The 19,433-nt window shown below is 45.1% G+C and overlaps 1 protein-coding gene across 1 annotated transcript in view; it reads right to left on the bottom strand.

Annotated features, from left to right (window-relative positions):
• Positions 1-785: 785 nt before the first annotated feature.
• Positions 786-19,433, bottom strand: part of NALCN (sodium leak channel, non-selective) — a 295,448-nt gene continuing 276,800 nt past the window's right edge. Inside the window, exons 34-44 of the mRNA XM_035003104.1 lie at positions 19,268-19,387; positions 16,201-16,269; positions 15,133-15,281; positions 14,174-14,267; positions 12,417-12,549; positions 11,632-11,747; positions 9,634-9,791; positions 6,169-6,319; positions 4,257-4,406; positions 2,989-3,106; positions 786-2,470 (exon numbers count right to left, since the gene is read on the bottom strand). Coding sequence (XP_034858995.1) covers positions 2,277-2,470; positions 2,989-3,106; positions 4,257-4,406; positions 6,169-6,319; positions 9,634-9,791; positions 11,632-11,747; positions 12,417-12,549; positions 14,174-14,267; positions 15,133-15,281; positions 16,201-16,269; positions 19,268-19,387 — 1,452 coding nt within the window. The 3' untranslated portion in view covers positions 786-2,276. The remainder of the gene's footprint in view (positions 2,471-2,988; positions 3,107-4,256; positions 4,407-6,168; positions 6,320-9,633; positions 9,792-11,631; positions 11,748-12,416; positions 12,550-14,173; positions 14,268-15,132; positions 15,282-16,200; positions 16,270-19,267; positions 19,388-19,433) is intronic.

Raw genomic sequence — 19,433 nt, 5'->3', positions numbered from 1 at the left:
TACCTTCTCGGCTTGCTGTGCGTTCTGCTGGCTTCAGGAAAGAGCAGAGATGAGTCCCACAGGAATTGTTTGGCTGTCTCACTGAATTGCTTAAATGTAGGGTGCTGTGTTGGGCGCCTGGGTGGCTCAGTCGGTTAAGCGACTGCCTTCGGCTCAGGTCATGATCCTGGAGTCCCGGGATCGAGTCCCGCATCGGGCTCCCCGCTCAGCGGGGAGTCTGCTTCTCCCTCTGACCCTCCTCCCTCTCGTGGTCTCTGTCTCTCATTCTCTCTCTCACAAATAAATAAATAAAATCTTTAAAAAAAATGTAGGGTGCTGTGACTTCAAATGCATTGCTCTTTGGCCCTTTGCTTCACTGCAGAATGAACAACAACGATGTTCCGCTGAACACCAGTTAACAGACGCTGTAGGAAGGACTCAGCAGTTTTTTGAGAATGAAGCTGTTTTACTCAAGTGTAATGAGCCAAAAAATAAAATTTCGTTTTCAGGCAGCACGAGTACAAGGCTCATGCCCGGGCCATGTAAGATCCTTTTCTGTTTTATTGTGGGTTTGGAAGGTATTCACTCATCCTTATGGGCACACACGTGAAAGGAACATTCTGGCTTAGGAACTGAACTGAAATGAAGATCAGGGACAGAGCTTTTGCCAACTAATTATAGGCAGAATATTCAAATACAGAGTTTGCAAAGTGCCTGATTCCTAATGATCCCGCCCCCAAAGCCCCCTTCCCTCCTTCCACACACGAGAAAGGGTTTAGAAAGGGTTTAGACCAACTCAGAGTAAATTCTTTTACAAAGTCAATATTTATTTGATTTGCTTATGTACAAAAAGTAAACTCCAACTGAACATAAAACCAAATAAAATCCTTTTGGCAGCACTGACTTTAATTACCCATTATCCTAGAGTCACAATTAATCCTACAAACAATAGATGGCACCACAATGTTACGTTTGTTATACAGAAAGGATTCGGCTATTTTAAGAACGTTAAATAGAGAAAAAGAGATCATAAAGCAACCTGGGGTGTCAAAGGACTCGGAGATCATCACTCCGTTAAAAGAAATCATCGAAACAGCAAATCTCCAATCAAAAATAATGCAGTTAAGGGCCCGGATGCACTTCTACTTGGTTGACCCAGCATAAGAGGCCCAGGTACTTCGTAATCCCGTCGCATTTTAATTTTCCCAGAGCACATGGTGTGTGAAACAAATACAGCTGAGTTGTGGGGTCCCTAAACTGTGAGTTCCAAGCAGGATTTTACAAAGTTGCCATTATTTTCATAGAAGAGTCTGGTAGCAGGGAGTCATTTTGAATTGAACATGGAACTGGTGTGTTGGGATCAACACATGGTATCTTTGCCGACTTTATGGCAAATTGGACACACCCTGGGTAGGAAATGAAACCAGTGATAACATGAGACACCTGAAGATTTCTTTAATAAGCTGAATCATGTAGTTTTACCCTTTTTGCTAAACTTAGCATTAAAAGCCTTAGAAAGAAACTCAACATCTTTATGTAAGCAAGTCCCTCCAGCGATCTATGTACATGTTTGTTTTAAACCAGTTGGCTCCTTGGGCCAATTTCTTTGCCTGGTCCCTGTACACACAATTCTCGAGGAAGCAGGCAACGGTTTCATCAGAGTGACTGAGGCCAGAAATTGACTTGGTCTGGCCTCTAGATATCTTGTGCATATTTTTAAGAATAACATGAGAAAAAGAATATACGTTTAAAAATTCAGAATCTGTAGTTTGTAAAACTACTATCATTTTCATATGAGCTCAGTGCTGACCTTTTCAGATCAATCATAAATAATAAATTTTCCCAAGGGCAGTATTTCTAGTGGAAGTGGGAAAAACAGGAACTAAAGCTGTAGCTTCTGTAGCATGAATATCAGCCGCTTTGGGCTTAGCACTCTTTCAGGGGGTGGTAATACTGCACACGAGCATATATGGAGATACACCTTAGTTTTCATAGACAGGATATACGAAACGTTTGAATGATCTACACCTAGTGTTGGGCAATATTACGAATACTACCATTATGCAAATTTTCTTGAACACACGGTAACAACCCCTTATATGCACAACTACCACAGACCAAGTATTTACGCCCCCCTACGGCAGGACAAAAATCCACTTAAAGAAAAAAAATCTCGTGACAAGGTGGAATTAAATGACGTCTCAAGTCGGGACTGCTCACTAGCGGATGTTAGACCGTAGGAGGACAATGTCAGAAAACAGTGTTCCCCATGAGACCCTGCTCGGCGCTGCGTCCGCCTAAATATCCAGAAGGTCATCGCCACTTTCGTCGCTCTCCACCGTCAGCTGCCGGGTCCACCACTTCTTAACCTCGGAACCGCACGACGCGGTGTCGGTCATGGGGTTCATTTTGCACACTACAGACTTCATTGTTGTGCGCCCTGCAAATCGTAAGTTGACCGAAGACACTGAGTGGCTTATTGGTTTGGGTGCTGTGGAATTGACAAGAGTCCTATGAGCAACGCGGAGCTGTTCACCCCTGTGCAAGCCATTCCCGAAAAGCGGAGATCTCCCCAGCAGTAACAACAGTCCTGCTAAATACGCCCCCCATAAATGGTAAGTATGAACCCCTTCTAGCTCGCGGCTCTTTATATTCATAAACTTTATATGCATGGACTTGAAAATTCTGTTCATGGGCAACTAGTAATACCATTCGAAAACACGCTACCCGCCCACCACCGCGCTTTGAGGTAATCACAAAAAAATTAACCAAAAAGTCACTAAATGTTCCAATCTGGGCAAATATAAGTGTCATAGAAATATGGGTGAGTAGGTGTTCGTTACTATATACAAAGAAAGAATATAAAAACAAAGGAAAAGGACAGATAGTGTAAGCAGTAGTGAGAGGAGTCTAAGGAACTGGAGAGGCAGACCTGAACTTGAAATCCGAGACCCAAAGCCCACCGAGTGTAGACACTGAGTCAAGGGAGAAAGGACCCGGGGCACACACCTGAGGGCAGCCGCCACTGCCCGAACTTCCTTTGGGGTTTCCCGGGGTCTGTGGCGTCCTGCCGGCTTCCCCCTCTGTCCGACAGCGTAGGGCTCAGGAGCTGCTGCTGGCTGCTGGTCTGCACGGGGCGAGAGTGAGGCAGTCAGGGCTCTTTCTGACCGCTCTGCTCCCCTTCTGGCCTCTGCACTGGTCTGGACTCTCATTTTATGGTAAGAAAGGAAAAAAGCGCCATAGGAAAACAGTACTGCAGCCGCAGAGTGCACAATGGGAAGGGAGAAGACAGAATGGGTTCAGAGAGTCCAGAAAAGTCAGAGTCACTGCTGCACGTGAAGAGACGGGGTGCACTTCTCCAGGTAGCGCCTCCTCCGGGCAGCCCTCCAGGGTTTCCCCACTCCCACAGCTCCGCCTCCCCCCCCACCAGCACCTGCTGCCCCCCTTCCTTCCTGGTCTGTGGCGACACCGGGCCGCCGAGCCTCAGGTTTCAGTATTTACCGCGGAGCTGTATGGGCTGTGTCTCTGCACACCGCGAAGCCCGACCCTGCCAGGGAGCTCATCTCAGGAAGCTGGATCAACTCCAGCCGGTCCACGACTGCGCCCTCATGAAGGGCAGGACTTCCTGCCCACTGCTGGTCACCGCGCAAGGCTCTCCAGGGTGCCCGAGCCTCTCTGCGCATTTGTATGGACATGGACATTGCGTCTGGAAATGGAAATAAGCTACGCCCTAGTAAAAAGGTCCTCGGGCTAATCCCCCTGAATTCCATATGCTCTTCCGATGCCCAACTAAGGAAGGACAAATCCTTAATGAGTCTGATTATTTAAGGAGGTTGGTGGCCAGTTACAAACATTTCCACTGATTCTACTGCAAGTTCCTATGACTTGGTAGAAGAATGTATTTAGGGCAGAGTTTCCGGCAAACCACATTCTTCGTGTAATATCGCTGGACTCCAATTAAGCCCAGAGAGATGCAGTGTTAACTCTTTAGACAAAAATCGACAGAACTAGTGAGTTCAGGGCATTCACTTTTTTTTTTTTTTTTTTTTTTGGTATTCATACAATTTAGAATCAGAATCTTTTTAAAAAACCCCAAACGATTCCGAGTTGCAAAGATCCAGTCTGGATCAACATGTTCCAATTGTTTTTAACTTAACAAACTTCCAATTAGAAATACTGTCACCTTGTTTGAAATGGCTATGTGAACGGCACCAAATTATTTTTTATTTTTAAAAATGCACCTAATACCCTTGGAGGAAGGACGCCTCATACAGTACCTCAGGTTGCATATTATTATCCTGACTGTTAGCGTTCATGTCCTCACTGGGCTGGGTGGTCTCGATACTGGGGGGATTCAGGAACCGGCTCAGCTCCTGCTGTTGGCTCTCTCTCAGGCTGTGGATGATGCTGCAGGACTGCTGCTGTTTCTATGGAAATATGATTATTCTCTCGGTAACAGAAAAATCAGCCCAACGTCCCCCCGCCCCCCACCATTCAAATCATATTTTCTTCTCTCCTCCCCAAAGAACCTGTATGCTTGGTGACCTCTTCGGAACTTCCAAATAAGGATGCTTAACTAATTTCCCTATCACACTGCTATGAAGGAGGGCTTAGAGACTCCCCAACCCATGCTCATTTGCATAACAATGGGAACAAGTATGTCCATTGATACAGCTTGTGTTGTACTTAAAATAGAATTTTTGAATCGCTAATGTAGGTGTTCTCTTTTTTCCCTTATTTTGCTCTGTGCTCATTAAGCCAATAGTGACCACCCTTTTCCTCTGGGTCGTTAGAAGCAGAGAGCCTTGGGTGGATGAGTGAAACCCTCGCTCTTGCCCTGGTTCTTGGATAGGAGCAGGCCAGTCTGTTTGGGCACACACTCGGGAGCCCAGTCTGGTGCTCATCCAGCTTCCCGTGCCCCTTGGGGCCTGTGGGGGGCAGGTTGGATCGCTAGAGTGAGCAGGGCTAGGACGGGTCAGCCATGGCTGAGGTTTTGTTGTAGGAGGTTGGGCTGTTTCGTTTCTCTGGGGACCTTTTCTCCTCCAATAGAAAGACATATTTCCTGCAGCTGGTGTTGTTCTGAGAAACAGGATTTAAAAAATCTGTTAAATATAAATATTTGGTGATTAATTTGATTTTTTTCCTCTGTGAAGGGTAAGTCAAAAACATTCATAAAAGTAATTATCTAGTAGAAATGCCTGTTGTAAACACGATGTATGTCAACATAGAATGTGTTCATTGATTTATGAGTCAGAGAATCTTATAAGCTTGTAATTCTGAAGGCAGCAGACAGATCATTAAACTCCCAGGACAGGTGGCCTTTGTTAAAGACCAAACAATATTATCAACGGTATGGTGGGATTGTTAGAAACAATTTAAAAGTAGTTTTGTAAATTCAGTTGCCACACAACATGTAGAGATTTTGGGCATTTTGAGCAGCTGAGTTTGATAAATGGAAATCACAAATATATTAATAGCAATAAACTGCCTTTTTTTCTCCTAAGGAGAGAGAGCGCCGAGCGGGGGTGGGGGAGGAGGTGGGAAGAGGGAGAGAGAGAGAGAGAAAAGAGACTCCTAAGCAGGCCCCAAGGCCAGCATGGAGCCCAATGTGTGGCTCGATCTCATGACCCTGAGATCGTGACCTGAGCCAAAATCAAGAGTCAGACAACCGACTGAGCCACCCAGGCGCTCCTCAGTAAACTGCTTTTTAAACATTCATGTTCTATTATAAAAATGTGATTCAATGGGAACGTCTTACGAACTCTGCTTAAGAGGGCACAGCTGGGTCTGGACTGGAGCTAAGGCACGAATCATCATGTGGCCATCACAGGGGGATGAAGCTGACATAGTTGAAGGGCCACAAGGCTAATCACAGGAGGATCTCATCCTGTTGCTCACGAAACTCTTTTCTCTTCTTTTTTAAAGATTTTATTTAATGGAGAGAGAGAAAGAGAGCATGGGGGAGGGGCAGAGGGAGAGAGAGAGTCTCAAGCAGACTTCCCAGAGCAGGGAGCCCGACGCGGAACTCGATCCCAGGACCATGAGATCATGACGTGAGCTGAAGGCAGACGCTTAACTGACTGAGCCCCCCAGGCACCCCACCCCATCCCCAAAGCTCTTTTCTTTTCTCCCTCTTCTTCGTCCTTTGAGAGGAGGAAACAAAACCCCAGACACTTCCAGGTCACTCACAGCTCGGATGCGCTTTAAGCACTTTTTCAGCCACATGCGGATGGTCTGCTTGGCCACCTCCTCCTCGATAGTGTATTCCAGCTGTTCCCTGGCCAGCAGCTCTTCCAGCTGCAGACTCTTCCGGATGTCGACCGACCGGTAGGACAGCATGCTGGTGGGGGGACAGGAGAGCAGTCCAGGTCTGACTCCCCCGGGACTCTGACCGGTGGATATCTCAAACTCCAGAGAGCACATCACTCAGTCCAACCACAGTAGTGTCCCTGTGCCACTGGACTTGCTGGGGGACACGGGCTAGTTATGTCACCTCCTCTGTAAGACGGGGACACTCATGATACCCACCTTATTAAAGGACTGAGTTAATACTTGCGAGGTGTTTACAGGAGTCAGTGCCCTGTAAGTGCTTGTAAAACAAAAGATCCAGGCTGGGCCCTCATCTACATTATCAGCTGCTTCAGGCTCTGGAACATTCCCTGTTAGAAGGAAGAGTGCTCTCTCTACACGTTGGTCACATTTGGTCACATTCAGGTCCAGGTGGGGATGGGTAACAGGCTTGGCCAAAGGTCATGCTTCCTGCTCCCTCCCCTCCCCCCAGTTCCCTCTCTATTGATCTCATTTGTGCCCCTGGATCCTCCTCATTCATTTTGGTGGATGCAAAGTCGCTCCCATTATGACCTTGGCACAACAGCTCCAGGCAGTGGCAGGTGAAGCCAACACAGCCCACGGGTTGCCTCCTCAGGGCCCCAGGGCAGTGAGACACTCATACTGTACCCAGGCTGAGAGGTCCACAGCCAAAGGGGAATGCAGCCCTTTCTGCAGCTTGGCGCTCCCCGGTGCCCCCACCCGACCCCAGGTTAGCACTCAGCCCCCGCCTGCCTGTCTGTGAGCTCAGTGGCACCTCCGTGGCCCACGTCACAGCATGGAGGTGCTCAGGAGGCCTCCCCGGGCAGCACCGGGACCTTCTCTTTGCTAAGGCTCTTCCCACCACGGAGGAAGGAAACGTGTTTGCTCTTCCTCTCGTCCCTGCCTCATCCAGAATCTCGTCACTGCCGAACTGTTTTCATCATTTACTGAGCTATAGGGACAGGGAGGGGCAAGGGATGCCCCCATTGGCTTCGCCTGGATCCACTTCATCAGATGCCTCACTGGCTTCCAGAGAGGCTGAATGATAATTGCTCACGACAGCGGTCTGTCTCCGTGCTTCGCTTTCAGCCTAAAAATATTTGTCACCAGGAGGAACGACTTGGTGACATTCTGAGAGAGATGGCATCCTTTGCTAATCACACGTATTTTGTGCCTCTTTTTCTGCCCTTTAGCTTGCTCCTGGGAGAAGTGAATAGCGGGAAGTAAAACAATTAACTTGCAAGAACTTCTCCCAGGTCCTTCCTGTTCTGATCTTTTTTTCAAATTTCAGTCACAAGTGTATTTCTGTCCACCTGATGCTGCTGAATGTGAGCCACCACACCCAACACTTGACCTGTCAGGTCCGTGCAGCCTGATGAAAACAGCTGCTGCTAGAGGAGGGCCTTGGCTTTTCCCGTGGGTGGGCCTCTTTGAGAGTGGAGCCTATGGGACTTTTCCTAGAAGAACTTTTAAATGCATAAAATAAAATACATATGATTACAAAGGAAACCAACTCTATTGAAATACAGTTCTCATATCTTCTTTAAAAAGATGATGACAGAATGGTAAAGAAGATGTAGTATCTATACACTGGAATATTTCTCAGCCATAAAAAAAGAATGAGATCTTACTATTTGTGACAATGTGATTGGACCTAGAGGGTATTATGCTAAGTGAAATAAACCAGACAGAGAAAGACAGATACCATGTGATTTCACTTACATGTGGAATCTAAAAAATGAACCAAACAAAGCAGAGGCAGACCCATAAATACAGAGAGCAAACTGGTGGTTGCCGGCAGGGAGGGGGCTGGGGGGATGGACAAAGGGGATGAAGGGGAGTGGGAGGCACAGGTTTCTGGTGTTGGAATGAATAAGTCACCAGGATGAAAAGTACAGCACAGGGAATATAGCCAATGATGCTGTAAAGGTGTTGCTTGGTGAGTGGGGTTGCCTACTCTTGCGGTGAGCATAGCATAACATACAGAGTTGAGTCACTGTGTTGTACACCTGGAACCAGTGTAGTATTGTGTCAACTCTACGTCGATAAAAAAAGAAAATTAATTTTAGAAAATGTTTAACAAGATGGTGACATAGTAACATAAATGCTTCTTTATTATTGCTTTAAATATTAACATCTAGCTGAGGTCAAATGACCACTATAACTTAGAAGTGCTGGCGAGTGTAAAGGATATCTAAGCTATCAGCCACGTCAGTGACGTGCTCTGAAAATATCTGTGATTTCTGCTGGTGACAAAGACGCACGTATTGTTAACATGGCTGTGGTTTGTTGCCTGCATTCATCACTGAAGAAAATGCTGCATTTCAGGGAGTGATTCATGAAAATAAAGATGGGATTATTTCCAAGTCCATGGACCTCAGGATTTTATGCATGGATTCTTGTTTAAAAAGCTGTTATGGATTGAATTGTTTTCCCCCTAAAAAATTAGATGTTGGAGTCATAACCTCCAGTACCTCAAAATGTGATCGTATTTGGAAATAGGTCACTGCAGATGTAATTAGTTAAGATGAGGTCATATCAGAATGTAATATCAGAATCTAATCTAATATGAATGGTGTCCTTATAAAAGGGAAGACTTGGATACACACACACACACATACACACGCGTGCACATGGGGAGAACCACACACGAAGATGGAGGCAGAGATCGGGGTGATGTTTCTACAAAGATGGCGGGCAAAACCCCAGAAACTGGAACAGATTCCCCCTCGCAGCCTCAGAAGGAACCAGCCCTGCCGAGCCCTTGAATTCAAACTTCTAGCCTCCAGGACTATGAAACAATACACTTGTTTAAACCCCTGAGTTTATGGTATTTTGTTCCCTTGGTCCTGTCTGGGAGCTCATGGAATGGAAAATGTGGTTTGCCACCCAAGCGGGGGCAGCCATCACAGAGCAGCCTCACAAGTGAGAAGATCTGCCCATTAGCCCCAGCTTGACCACCGAGGCTGCGTCACTGAGCAAGTCTCATGACTCTCCGGGACCAGATCCTTCCTCACAAAACGAGGGGCAGCCACTCTCCCCGAGGCCCCTTACCTCTCCCCGTCAGGAGCTCCCCAGTGAGTCAGGGGCAGTTCTGGGGACGTCAGACCACTGCTTCTCCCTGCTCCTGTGTGAGGCCCTCACTCAGACACGGTCCTTATAGGACAGCGACAAGGCCACTCGGAGCCCGAGCAGGGCGGCCTCGCCTCATCACCTCAGGGGGTGTGGCATCTTGGCTTATGAACCTCCTTATTGGTTGTGTTTCACGAGGCCTTGAACGGCCATGCTTCAGGTTCTGGACCCGGGTCAGCTCTGTGACACGCAGTTGGGAAGGCCCCTTCGTACCTGAGGACGTCATGGAAAGTGACGTCACCACCATTATGCAGCCTTTCCATTTCGTAGCACATGTGCTTAAACAGGAGCTTGTCTTTGTCCAGATCCACCTCCAGCCTCCCCCGCAGCAGCCTCAGCAGGAACTTTACCCGGAAAGTCGGAATCACCCCCTGGCGGGCAGAACACAGTGACTGGTAAATCATCTTCAGGCCGTAATGATTCACTTGGGATTCTGTTTTCACAGAAAAAAAAAAAAAAACCAACAAAAAACAAAAACCACCCAGAACACCAGATTTTTTTCTCAAAAGATAGGTAGCCAGGAAGTTGTTGGCCTCCCCGGAGGCTGGGTGAGGGTGTGTGCCTGAGAGGAGCACCAGACTGAAAGCTGAGCCCTTGGATTTTCTGCTGGAGCATCCCCGGGTCTGTGGGATCTCAGAACCTGGCAGCCCTGGGAGCCTAGCAGGGTACCAAGCAGGCCCTCTGCCTCCCTGGCCTCAGCCCTTGCTTTGCCAGCCTCCTCTTCTCCCACCTGTTTCACTGACTCAGCCCCTGCTCATCTGTTTCTCGAAAACACATGCTGAGTGGGTTGGTAATGTGTTATCACAAAAAAGCAGAACATTCCCATGTACACGACCCTCCTCTTCACTTCGCCCGGATGCCACGAACTTCTAAACACTTATTCTAAGTGGTTCTTCTAGGGAATCATCACTCCCGTTCAGGTCTTCTCCATAATTAGAACAATTACATACAAGAGAACCTGGTCAGAGCAGCTCCAGGTCCTGAAAATCGAACACGTGTTGCTCCCTCACAGGCACCACCACCTAGCGTCTGTGAATTCAGGCCCTGGGCAAGAGGCAGGGGCAGGGGCAACCCATGAATTCCTGTCAGTTACTGACACCTTAACCTGTGGCCAATGGCGCTCTCATTGCTGTGTATGTCCAAGGAAAGCACGTTCCTGCAGGCAGCCATCTTGGAGCTGCCGGTGGATCGAGGGGAGAGGGGAGAGCTAGGCCAGATGGCCACTGTCTCAGAGAAAGCCCCCTGAGCCTGGTCCTGGGGAACTGGGGGGCGTCAGGGAGAGGGGGGCAGAGGGGAGGGCAAACTGGGCATTGCCATGCAGGCCTAGCTTGGCATGCCCCTTTCCTCAGCCTGTTCTGGCTCCTTGGTCTTCACGCCCTCTGGGAACTCTTCCTGCAATGATTTTTGGATCTTCCCTCCAGATTTTCCCACAGTTGAACTCTCCTTGGTTTTCAGAGGTTGGGTCTAACAGCCAGACCATCATGACCACCCCACTAAAGTGGCCTGCCCCCCAGTCCAACCCATCTCTACTCTAGTACTTTCTGCAAAGTACTTATAGCTTCTTGAGGTAATAATAATAATTATAATTATTGTTTCGCTTTTTATTAGAACAGAAGCTCTGCGAGCATGGGGGCCTTTCCATTGTGCTCATCGCTATATCCCCAGCACCCGAGTGTCTGCTAGGATGAAGAAGGAGGAAGAAGAGGAGCAGCAGAAGAAGGTGCTGCTACTTTGGCTAATTCTAGGAAATCTTGGGTAAGCCTTATGATGAAAGCATTCAAATAATAAGTCCAAAAAAATTTAAAAATAATAACTTTCAGAAACCACTCAATAACTAATTAAGATTGCAGTTGGTGGCTACCCGTGGCTCTGTGTTACATCATCCTTCTGGTGAATTGAACTTCACCCCTTCTCCTGCCCCCAGCCCAGGGCTGGTTTCTTCAGAGCTTCCTTGGTTTCCCTTCCTTGGTAACTTTCTGAATGTCCAAAGAAGAGGACGTCCATGGTTGGACAGGACATGAGGGGGACCACTCTGTCCCTCTCCCCTCCCAGCATATTCTGCTGAACAATCAATGGAGGCTTTCTACAATTCACCAATGGCCATTCCAAATTCAGTAGGTGTCCCCTGGTGACAAAAAGACCAGTTAAATCGTCGAGGGAGAGCAATGAGTCTCTTTGGGGTGGGCATGAAGAAGCAGCCCCCTTTCCTACCTCTCGTTTATCATCCACCATATTCCATATGATTTGGAAGTGGCGAAGATCGTTATAACTTAGAAGCTGGTCCTCCTCCGTGGAATAAAACAAGGAGAAATTCTCCACGATGATGGCTAAGAAAAGAAAGAAGCAAAGTGGAGAAGTTAGATAATTAGGCTAATGTGTCATTTTTTAGAAAGAGTAAAACATCTATTATAAATAATGGATTTTATCCCCTACATTATAAGCCAAATTTTTAAAGTGCTTTTAGTGTGTTTTCCAAGTTGGCATATCTTACACTTGGACTAAGCTATTTATCCATCTTCTGCCTTTTCCAAAACATGAGGGTCATGAGCAAAAACAGACCTTCTGTGTGTAGAGATATCCATGCCATCTGGCTTTCACTCTTAGTTGACAGTTCCAGGGCAGTTTGTAAAGGTCAGATTGGGTTCTGGGTGGCCCCACACCTGGGTGAACACCATGTATCTTTCAAAAACGTACCTGTGATCTTTCGAGGCCCTAAAGGTAGCCCTCCCTGAGATTTGTTCAACTCAACAAGTGAGAAGAGCTCTTTTGAAATTAATGATCATAATTAATAGGACAACTCTTGAAATTGCAATCAACTGTCATTTACATGCCTTTCAAAGGTCTTTTCAGCTTCTGGATCGAGAGGCAACAATTTATAATTAATGCCGTGAAACACCCGCCCCGAGCAATCTGGGATAATTACTCGCAAATTGTACGTAATTATCTAAGTACCTGAGCTTAAGGATATTAAAACATATTCAACGAACATCACTTACCTACAAGCAGATTTAGCATGATGTAGGCAATGATGACATAAAATGAACAGAAATACATAAGCGCCCCAGCATAATTTCCGCAGTCGGTTGCCCAGTATGTGAATTCATCTGGAGTGCAAAAGGGAGGCTGGACCTGCAGGGCCACGGGGGACAGGGAGGAGGGATGAGAGTGAAGAATACAAATTTCTGTGCGTCCGCTGAAGTGAGGGAACTATTCCTCTGCACAGAAAATATAACTAATTTCAAAGTTAGTCTCTCAGAAGCCACATACATTGAGTACATCACCTCTGGCAAAAATCAAAAAGAATATTTCATTTATTCTACACTTCCAGTCTCGGAGAATCCCAAGTTCATTGCCATTTTAGAAGCACAATGAAAATGAACCGGTTTCTTCCAAGAGACATTCTTTCTGTCACCTCCACTAGTCCTGAATGCTAAGTAGTCACTCTGATGAGAACTACACAAAGTCAAAGAAAAAGGCATCTAAAAGACTTCTCTGACCTAACTAATGGGTTAAGATTTATGAAGATTTGTTATACGTAGCAGACTCACATTCAAACTGTGTAAGAAGAAACCAGTAATCCTCATTCCTGGAGCACATTTCTGGGACATTACAGAAGAGCACAAGGCTCAGGTTATCAAAAGCCTCCCTGTCCTCAGTGGCCCAATAAAATGCCAACACCTCTGAGAGACCTGGTCTCTTTCAGCCAGAGAGACTACATTCCCATAGCACTCTGCTTGTTCTTCATTTAGAACTTATTTAATCCTGCCTTCTATTATATCTGATTCGGTAAATTCTGTCCCTGTTCATTCACACATAGAGTTCTTTAGCTCCTGCTATGTGCTAGATTTCTACCCAGTGTTGGAGACAGACAAGCCTAAGCAAGACATAGACTCTGTCCCTCCTTCATGTTGCTGCTGGTCTAGAGCTCGATGGGAGCCACGGACTGCGTGTGGCTGTTAAAATGTAAATGTACGTTAATGAACATCAAACACTGTTAGATAAAATTTAGAGTTCAGTTGCTCAGGTGCACTAGTCACATTTCAAGGGCTCAGTAACCACATAGGGCTACTGAATGGGAAAGAGCAGATTGCCAGCAGCATTGCCGAAATTTCTCCTGGACAGCGTTGTTCTTGAGGTTGTGAGAGAGGAAACAGAGATGAAATAATCAAGTGAGTAACTCACTACAGTTGGGATACACGCTACGAAGGAGAAACACAGAGTGCTGTAGGAACATATCACCGCAGTCTTAGCGTGGGGCGGGACTCCTGATGGAGCCCACGTTGCACTGGAGATGGGAGGGGCAGCGAGGAGGAGAGAGGAACCAAGGGGACGGTGTAACTCCGAGCCTGGCTGTAAGCTCCTTGAGCAGGCCCTGGAATCATGGGAGACCTAGCACCTAGCATAGCGCCCAGTATAAACCAGGCGCTCAGGGAATATCTGTTGAGTAAATTCAGTTAAAGAAGCAGAACTCCCCTGGCTGTACTTGACTGCCAAAATGTTAAAGGTAGGAGGGAAGGAACAATGTCCACATAATTCGGATTGCCAAATGGAACTACAATAACTCAAGCTGGGTTCACTGGATATCCAAACACTGTAATGGAAAAGGATGCAATTTTATGAACTAAACGGCCAGGCTATGTGTTTTGTACACAAAGTCTTGCAGCTAACGAGGGTGACGCTTGCCAATGTTGCATAGTGAAGAGTTTCACTTGGTTCTAAGTTGAGGCACTGTTAGGGATGAAGAGAAGTTTACCATACAGTCATGCATAATCTTATTCCAGTCTTCGCCTGTGACGATTCGGAATAGTACAGTGATGGCTTTTCCCGCTGAAGAAAAGTTGGCATGCCTATGTAAGGAAGAAAAACCAGAACGTGGCTAATATGGTTTGTCATGAAGTAGTAAGGTGTCCCCACTAAAACAGGTAGCTTTTGGAACAAATTTGGTTGCTAAGTTACCATGTCTAAAGGCTATACCCTCTTAATTTGCTTGTTATTCATACTTGCCCTTAAGCATAGTGGTCTGAATAACCCAACCCTAGCATGGTGCCACCAATCTGTGGCCATGCATCTTGAATCACTGAGGGTCCCAGCTTTGACAAGTAAAAGTGATTCCTTCGTTCACATGGAGTTTGCTATAAAATGCGGAGCTTCCACGGATCAAGTAAGTAATAGCTGCAACAAGACACATTTGTATTTAATTTGTTGTGTAATTATGTTTTAAAAAACATCTATGAGGCGCTTCCACAGAATTTAAGATAATCTTTGAAAAATGCTTTTCATACATAGTAACCATTTTGGGAGTTAGGACTTCCCATGTTTTGTTTTAAAAAGAAAAGAAAAAGGAAAACCCAAAGTCATTTTAAAGTGTAATTAAAAAAAGAATATATTGTTTTTTGGCAGTAGATGGATAGAAATTCGCCAGGATATTAGAAGTGGTTATTCCTGCATGGTGGTAGATTTGGAATTATGGATTTGTGTTACATTATGGGAGTATTATGGAAATAAGGTTTCTAAAGTCAATATGTAGGCTATTTTTAATTAGAAAAATGTGATTTAAAATTTGGCCATTTTATTTTGTCTTTGTTTCCAACTGATCGCTTCCCCCTTCCCTTTTGTCTTCAACAGGCAAAAGTCATTTGGATTTTTTATTCATGATTTCATGACTAAAAAAGTTTGCTTGATAAATGAATAGAAAGATAAATATACACCCACCTGTTAATATTCTCTCCATATTTCACAGTACCAAATAAAACAACTCCGGCAAAAGCATAACATAAGAGCAATAGGAACATCCCCACTATGATGAAGAAGCTTTTATACATGCTGACGACTACAGTCAGGAGGAGCATCTTTAGCGTTACCTGTAGATGAAGATGGGGAGGGGAAAATGAATATTTAATTCACTTAACTGGGCCAACCTGGGAAGTGAATGACAGGTACGCAGGTTGGCACAAGAGTGACCTTCATTTGACGATTGCTTTGAATTAATTCTTATTAAAGGGTATTAAATCTGAATATTATTCAAAAAAACAGAGAGAAATTCAACTTATATTTCAAACTGTTCAGCCTTTTCAGCCAAATTAATAAAAGCCCCTCCCTAAAATTCCTAGCTTCCTGTTTTCTCTTCTCTTGCTGCCTAAGTTTCTATGAGGAGGGCTGTCCATATTTGGCCTATGCCATCACGTAGACAGGATTCTTCCACAAACAGATGTTCACAGAAACAAGCCTAAACAATGACAAAATGCTAAATAGTATCAAACATTGAATGTACTGAACATGTGCATGTATGGAATGTTTATGAAATAATGTCACTAATAAAAAAGGAAGCAACTTTAAAAAATGACAAATAGATGCCGAGTATATGCATGAACAAGAAAAAATATGAAGAAATCTGGGATCACAGAATCATGAAGCTTCATTAAAGATTATTTTTCTTTGCAGTAAAATAACTTTATTACAAATAAAAACAATAAAAATAAAGAAGTATTAAGGAAAACCATTGGCTTTTGCTTTCATGCCCAGTATGTTATCTTTAGTTGATGATTGAGTTCATCTAGCAAATATGAAGAATAAATAAAACAACATAAATATCAGGAAACATATCACAAGATAACTAAGCTACTGATTCATTTTAATATTTAATATTTGCCCATTTGGACTTAGGATGACCAGCAATTTGTTAACTTCCAAGACCGAGAAGGACAGCTGAAGTCAATTAGGCTTCACTCTTTTTTTCTGTGTATATGTAACCTTTGATAGTATCCTTTGCAATGTACTCACATGCTTTCCACAGATAGAGAAAAACCGGAAGACAATCACGCAGGCACCCATCATGTAGGTATATGCGTTCTGAAATTTAAAAAGAAGAGAGCCACTCATAATGTGCACAAAAGATCTTGTTACAGTTCCAGTTTTCATTTTAAGTCTTCTGTGAAGTCTACTGAGTAATTAGTTTAATAAAATGTGAAATTCTTATAAGAAATTTATCTTTAAAAGGTGTTGAAAAGGTCACTGCCAAAACTCATGAATAAATATTAGCTATAAAATCAAATCTTAAATGAAACTTCGCTCCCTGTTTTGCTCAGCTGAATTCTGTATTTTAAAACTTATTTTACATAAAATAGTGACCAGCTCCTTTGAGGAGCAAGAAAAACTTAGGGTACCAAGGCAACATGAGGAAGCCAAGTGAGACCGGAAATGCAGGAGTCCTGGCAAAGGAGGAGGTGTGGTGTTGGAAAAGATGGTGGGAGGTCAGCTTTCCCCTCTCTGTAGGTCTCTGGAGACTCTGGAGACCAGCCAGCCACATTCCTGTAAGCCGATTTCAGAGATGTCTACCCTGCCCAGAAACACATCCAGCTCATTCTTCAAGTATGCAATTGGCAGCAAGAGATGACTGGGTCTGCTTTATGACTAAGAAAGCTTCATCTCGGAAGCAAAGAGCCCATAAGCTAGAACCGCAATAACAACTGTGGCATTAAACTCATGCCAAAGCATGATTTTTCTCGAGGAGCCTTGCCTAGCCAAGTGACAACAGTCACATATGGGCCCCCGGGAAGGGGGTCTGGTGATATTCTTGAGGTAGAAGGAATTGAATGTGTCTACATAGAAATAACTTTGGATGGGAACAAGGACTGCATCTTCCTTCACAATAGACCACTGCAAAATTGCATGGAGGATGAGCATCCTTCCAAAACTGGAGGTTCTTCAGGAGAACAAAAGTGGTCAGGGAGAACAGGCAAGTTGGTCTTTTTGGTGTGAGATGTCCTCTCTAGGACATCCGGAATTAGGAAGCCTGCTCTACTCTTCTGCTTGGACCAGGTAGCTTTTGGCTCCATTTGTCTAGGGAAAGATAAAAACATGGACCTGGCTGCCCCTTTCTACATTAGTTCCAAATCTGTTATAGATGGCTTCTCACCTTGCATGCTGGAAGTGACGACACCCAATGGCTTCTACAAGGATGACCCCCATCCTTTGCCGGGTCCTGAGAGGTGCCATCCAGATCTCGTGCCGTGTTTCCCTTGCTCCTTCTACTCCAGGCACTGTTTCCCTCCCGCAGTGTTCCATCATAGGGGCAGCCGCTGACATGCCCCTCGTCCTACAGACTGAACCCGGTAGCCATCACTTCTGTAGGGACAGTTTCTAGGACCTCTCTGATGAAGCCACCTCCCACTACCTTGTGTCATCCCAAGAATATGTGTCTCTCCTCCATCTGCCTCACTATGGCTATAACTCTCATTGACTTGGGAGCCTTCCATGAATGCCTACCTGCAGCTGTCCCAAAGTCCCCCCAACCTCTTGATCATGACTAAATATTCTGCCTTAAAACTTTAAAATAAAACAAAACATGCCTTTGTTTTGTTCACTGCATTCTTCTCCATTCCCAGCATGGTGACTTGCACATCTTTAGTGATCAAAACCGTTTATCGTTGGAGGAAATGGATCAGGGCGACTGAGAGCCCACCAAGGCTCGGCACAGCCCCTGACACTGAAGTGACAGTTGTTTTAAGAAGTACACTCAATACCTACCTGCCGGAGCACAGCAATTTCATACGAAAGCACGCCCTCTGTAATGTGTAAATGGGTTCTGGGTGTGATGGATCTTTTCTGGTGTGACTCTAACATTGGAGAGGATCGGAGAATGGATAGAAGAGAGCAGGGAAATCTGATAACATTATTTATGTCTGGGATCAAAGAAGACTAAAAAAAGAAGGTACTTATAAGAATGTGTTATGAGTTTGTATACTCTTTACAGTTAGAAGAACTTCACGTGCTTGATCTCTATAATGCTCATACGGAATGGATAAATTATGAAGTTCATATCCCCAAGTTCATAGCAGGGAACAAAGGATCACTGACAACAAATAACCTGATTGAGGCTGGAAAATGGTGGAGCCCAGAGTAGGGCCGTCTAGAGCTATGCTGTCCAGTATGGCAGCCACCAGCCACATGTGGTTGCTGAACCCTTGAGATGCAGTGAGTCTAAATTAAGATGTGCTATAAATGTAAAACACACACTCAAAGATTTAGTACAAAAAAAGGATGTAATCTCTCTCCTGAGTAATTTTTATATTGCTGACATGTTAAAATGATAATATTTTGGATATGGTAGGTTAACATACATTATTAAGTTAACATCATCTGTTCCTTTTTTATTTTTTTAATGTGGCTCCTAGAATATTTGAAATTATATCCATGGCCACATTTTGTTCTTATTGGGCAACACAGTTCTAGATCTCAGTCAAGCACACCCACGGGTATAGATTTTGAGCTGGACCTCAGACTACATGGAGGGTGGAGGCATTTTAGGCAAACTAGTGAGAACTCAGGTATAGACACTGGGAATGATGGGTTTTAGAGAAATGGCAGCTGGATGTCAGTAGGAAATAAGGCAGCAAAAGTGCCTGAGAATCCCACTGTGAAATACTGAGTAGAACGTAGCGGCATGGATGCTACACTTCAGTTCAGAAAACTGGGTTTGAGCCTTCTGATACCAGCTTGTATGTGAATTTAGGCAGTTCTCATAATCTCTGTTTCCATTGTTGTCTCTCTCTCTCTCTCTCTCTCTCTCATTTTTATCCTTTGGGAAAATGAGAGTTAAACCAGAGATCTTAAAGGTTCTTCTTCTGATTCACCCACTCTAGGACTCCGGAGGGCCAGATTTTGTCCGTGGGAAGAGTGTGGGGGGTTGTGTGCACAAGCTCGCCTGAGGGCCCGTCACGGGCAAGGATGGATGTAGGGAGGTTAATCTGACCCTTGAGGGTAGGCTGACACGGACTGAAATGAGACCGGAAACAGGGTTACCGGAACCCAAGTTATCAACTAAAATAAACTTGAACTATATGCATACCAGGAGGGCAAAGTGAAGTACCACCCAGACCACACCAAGCGACGTCACCAGCAGGTCATATCGGTTTCTTCTGCTTTGCCAGAAGCCGGCAGGTGACATTGCTATGATCTTCATCGTAACCTGGGGGAAGATAAGGAAGACAGTAAATAGAAGCTGAGTGTGCAGC

The sequence above is a fragment of the Mirounga leonina genome, unplaced genomic scaffold, assembly GCF_011800145.1.
Source record: "Mirounga leonina isolate KUSES-001 unplaced genomic scaffold, KU_Mleo_1.0 Mir_127, whole genome shotgun sequence".
Taxonomy (NCBI): Eukaryota; Metazoa; Chordata; class Mammalia; order Carnivora; family Phocidae; genus Mirounga; species Mirounga leonina.
This window is presented reverse-complemented; position numbering and strand designations above follow the sequence as displayed.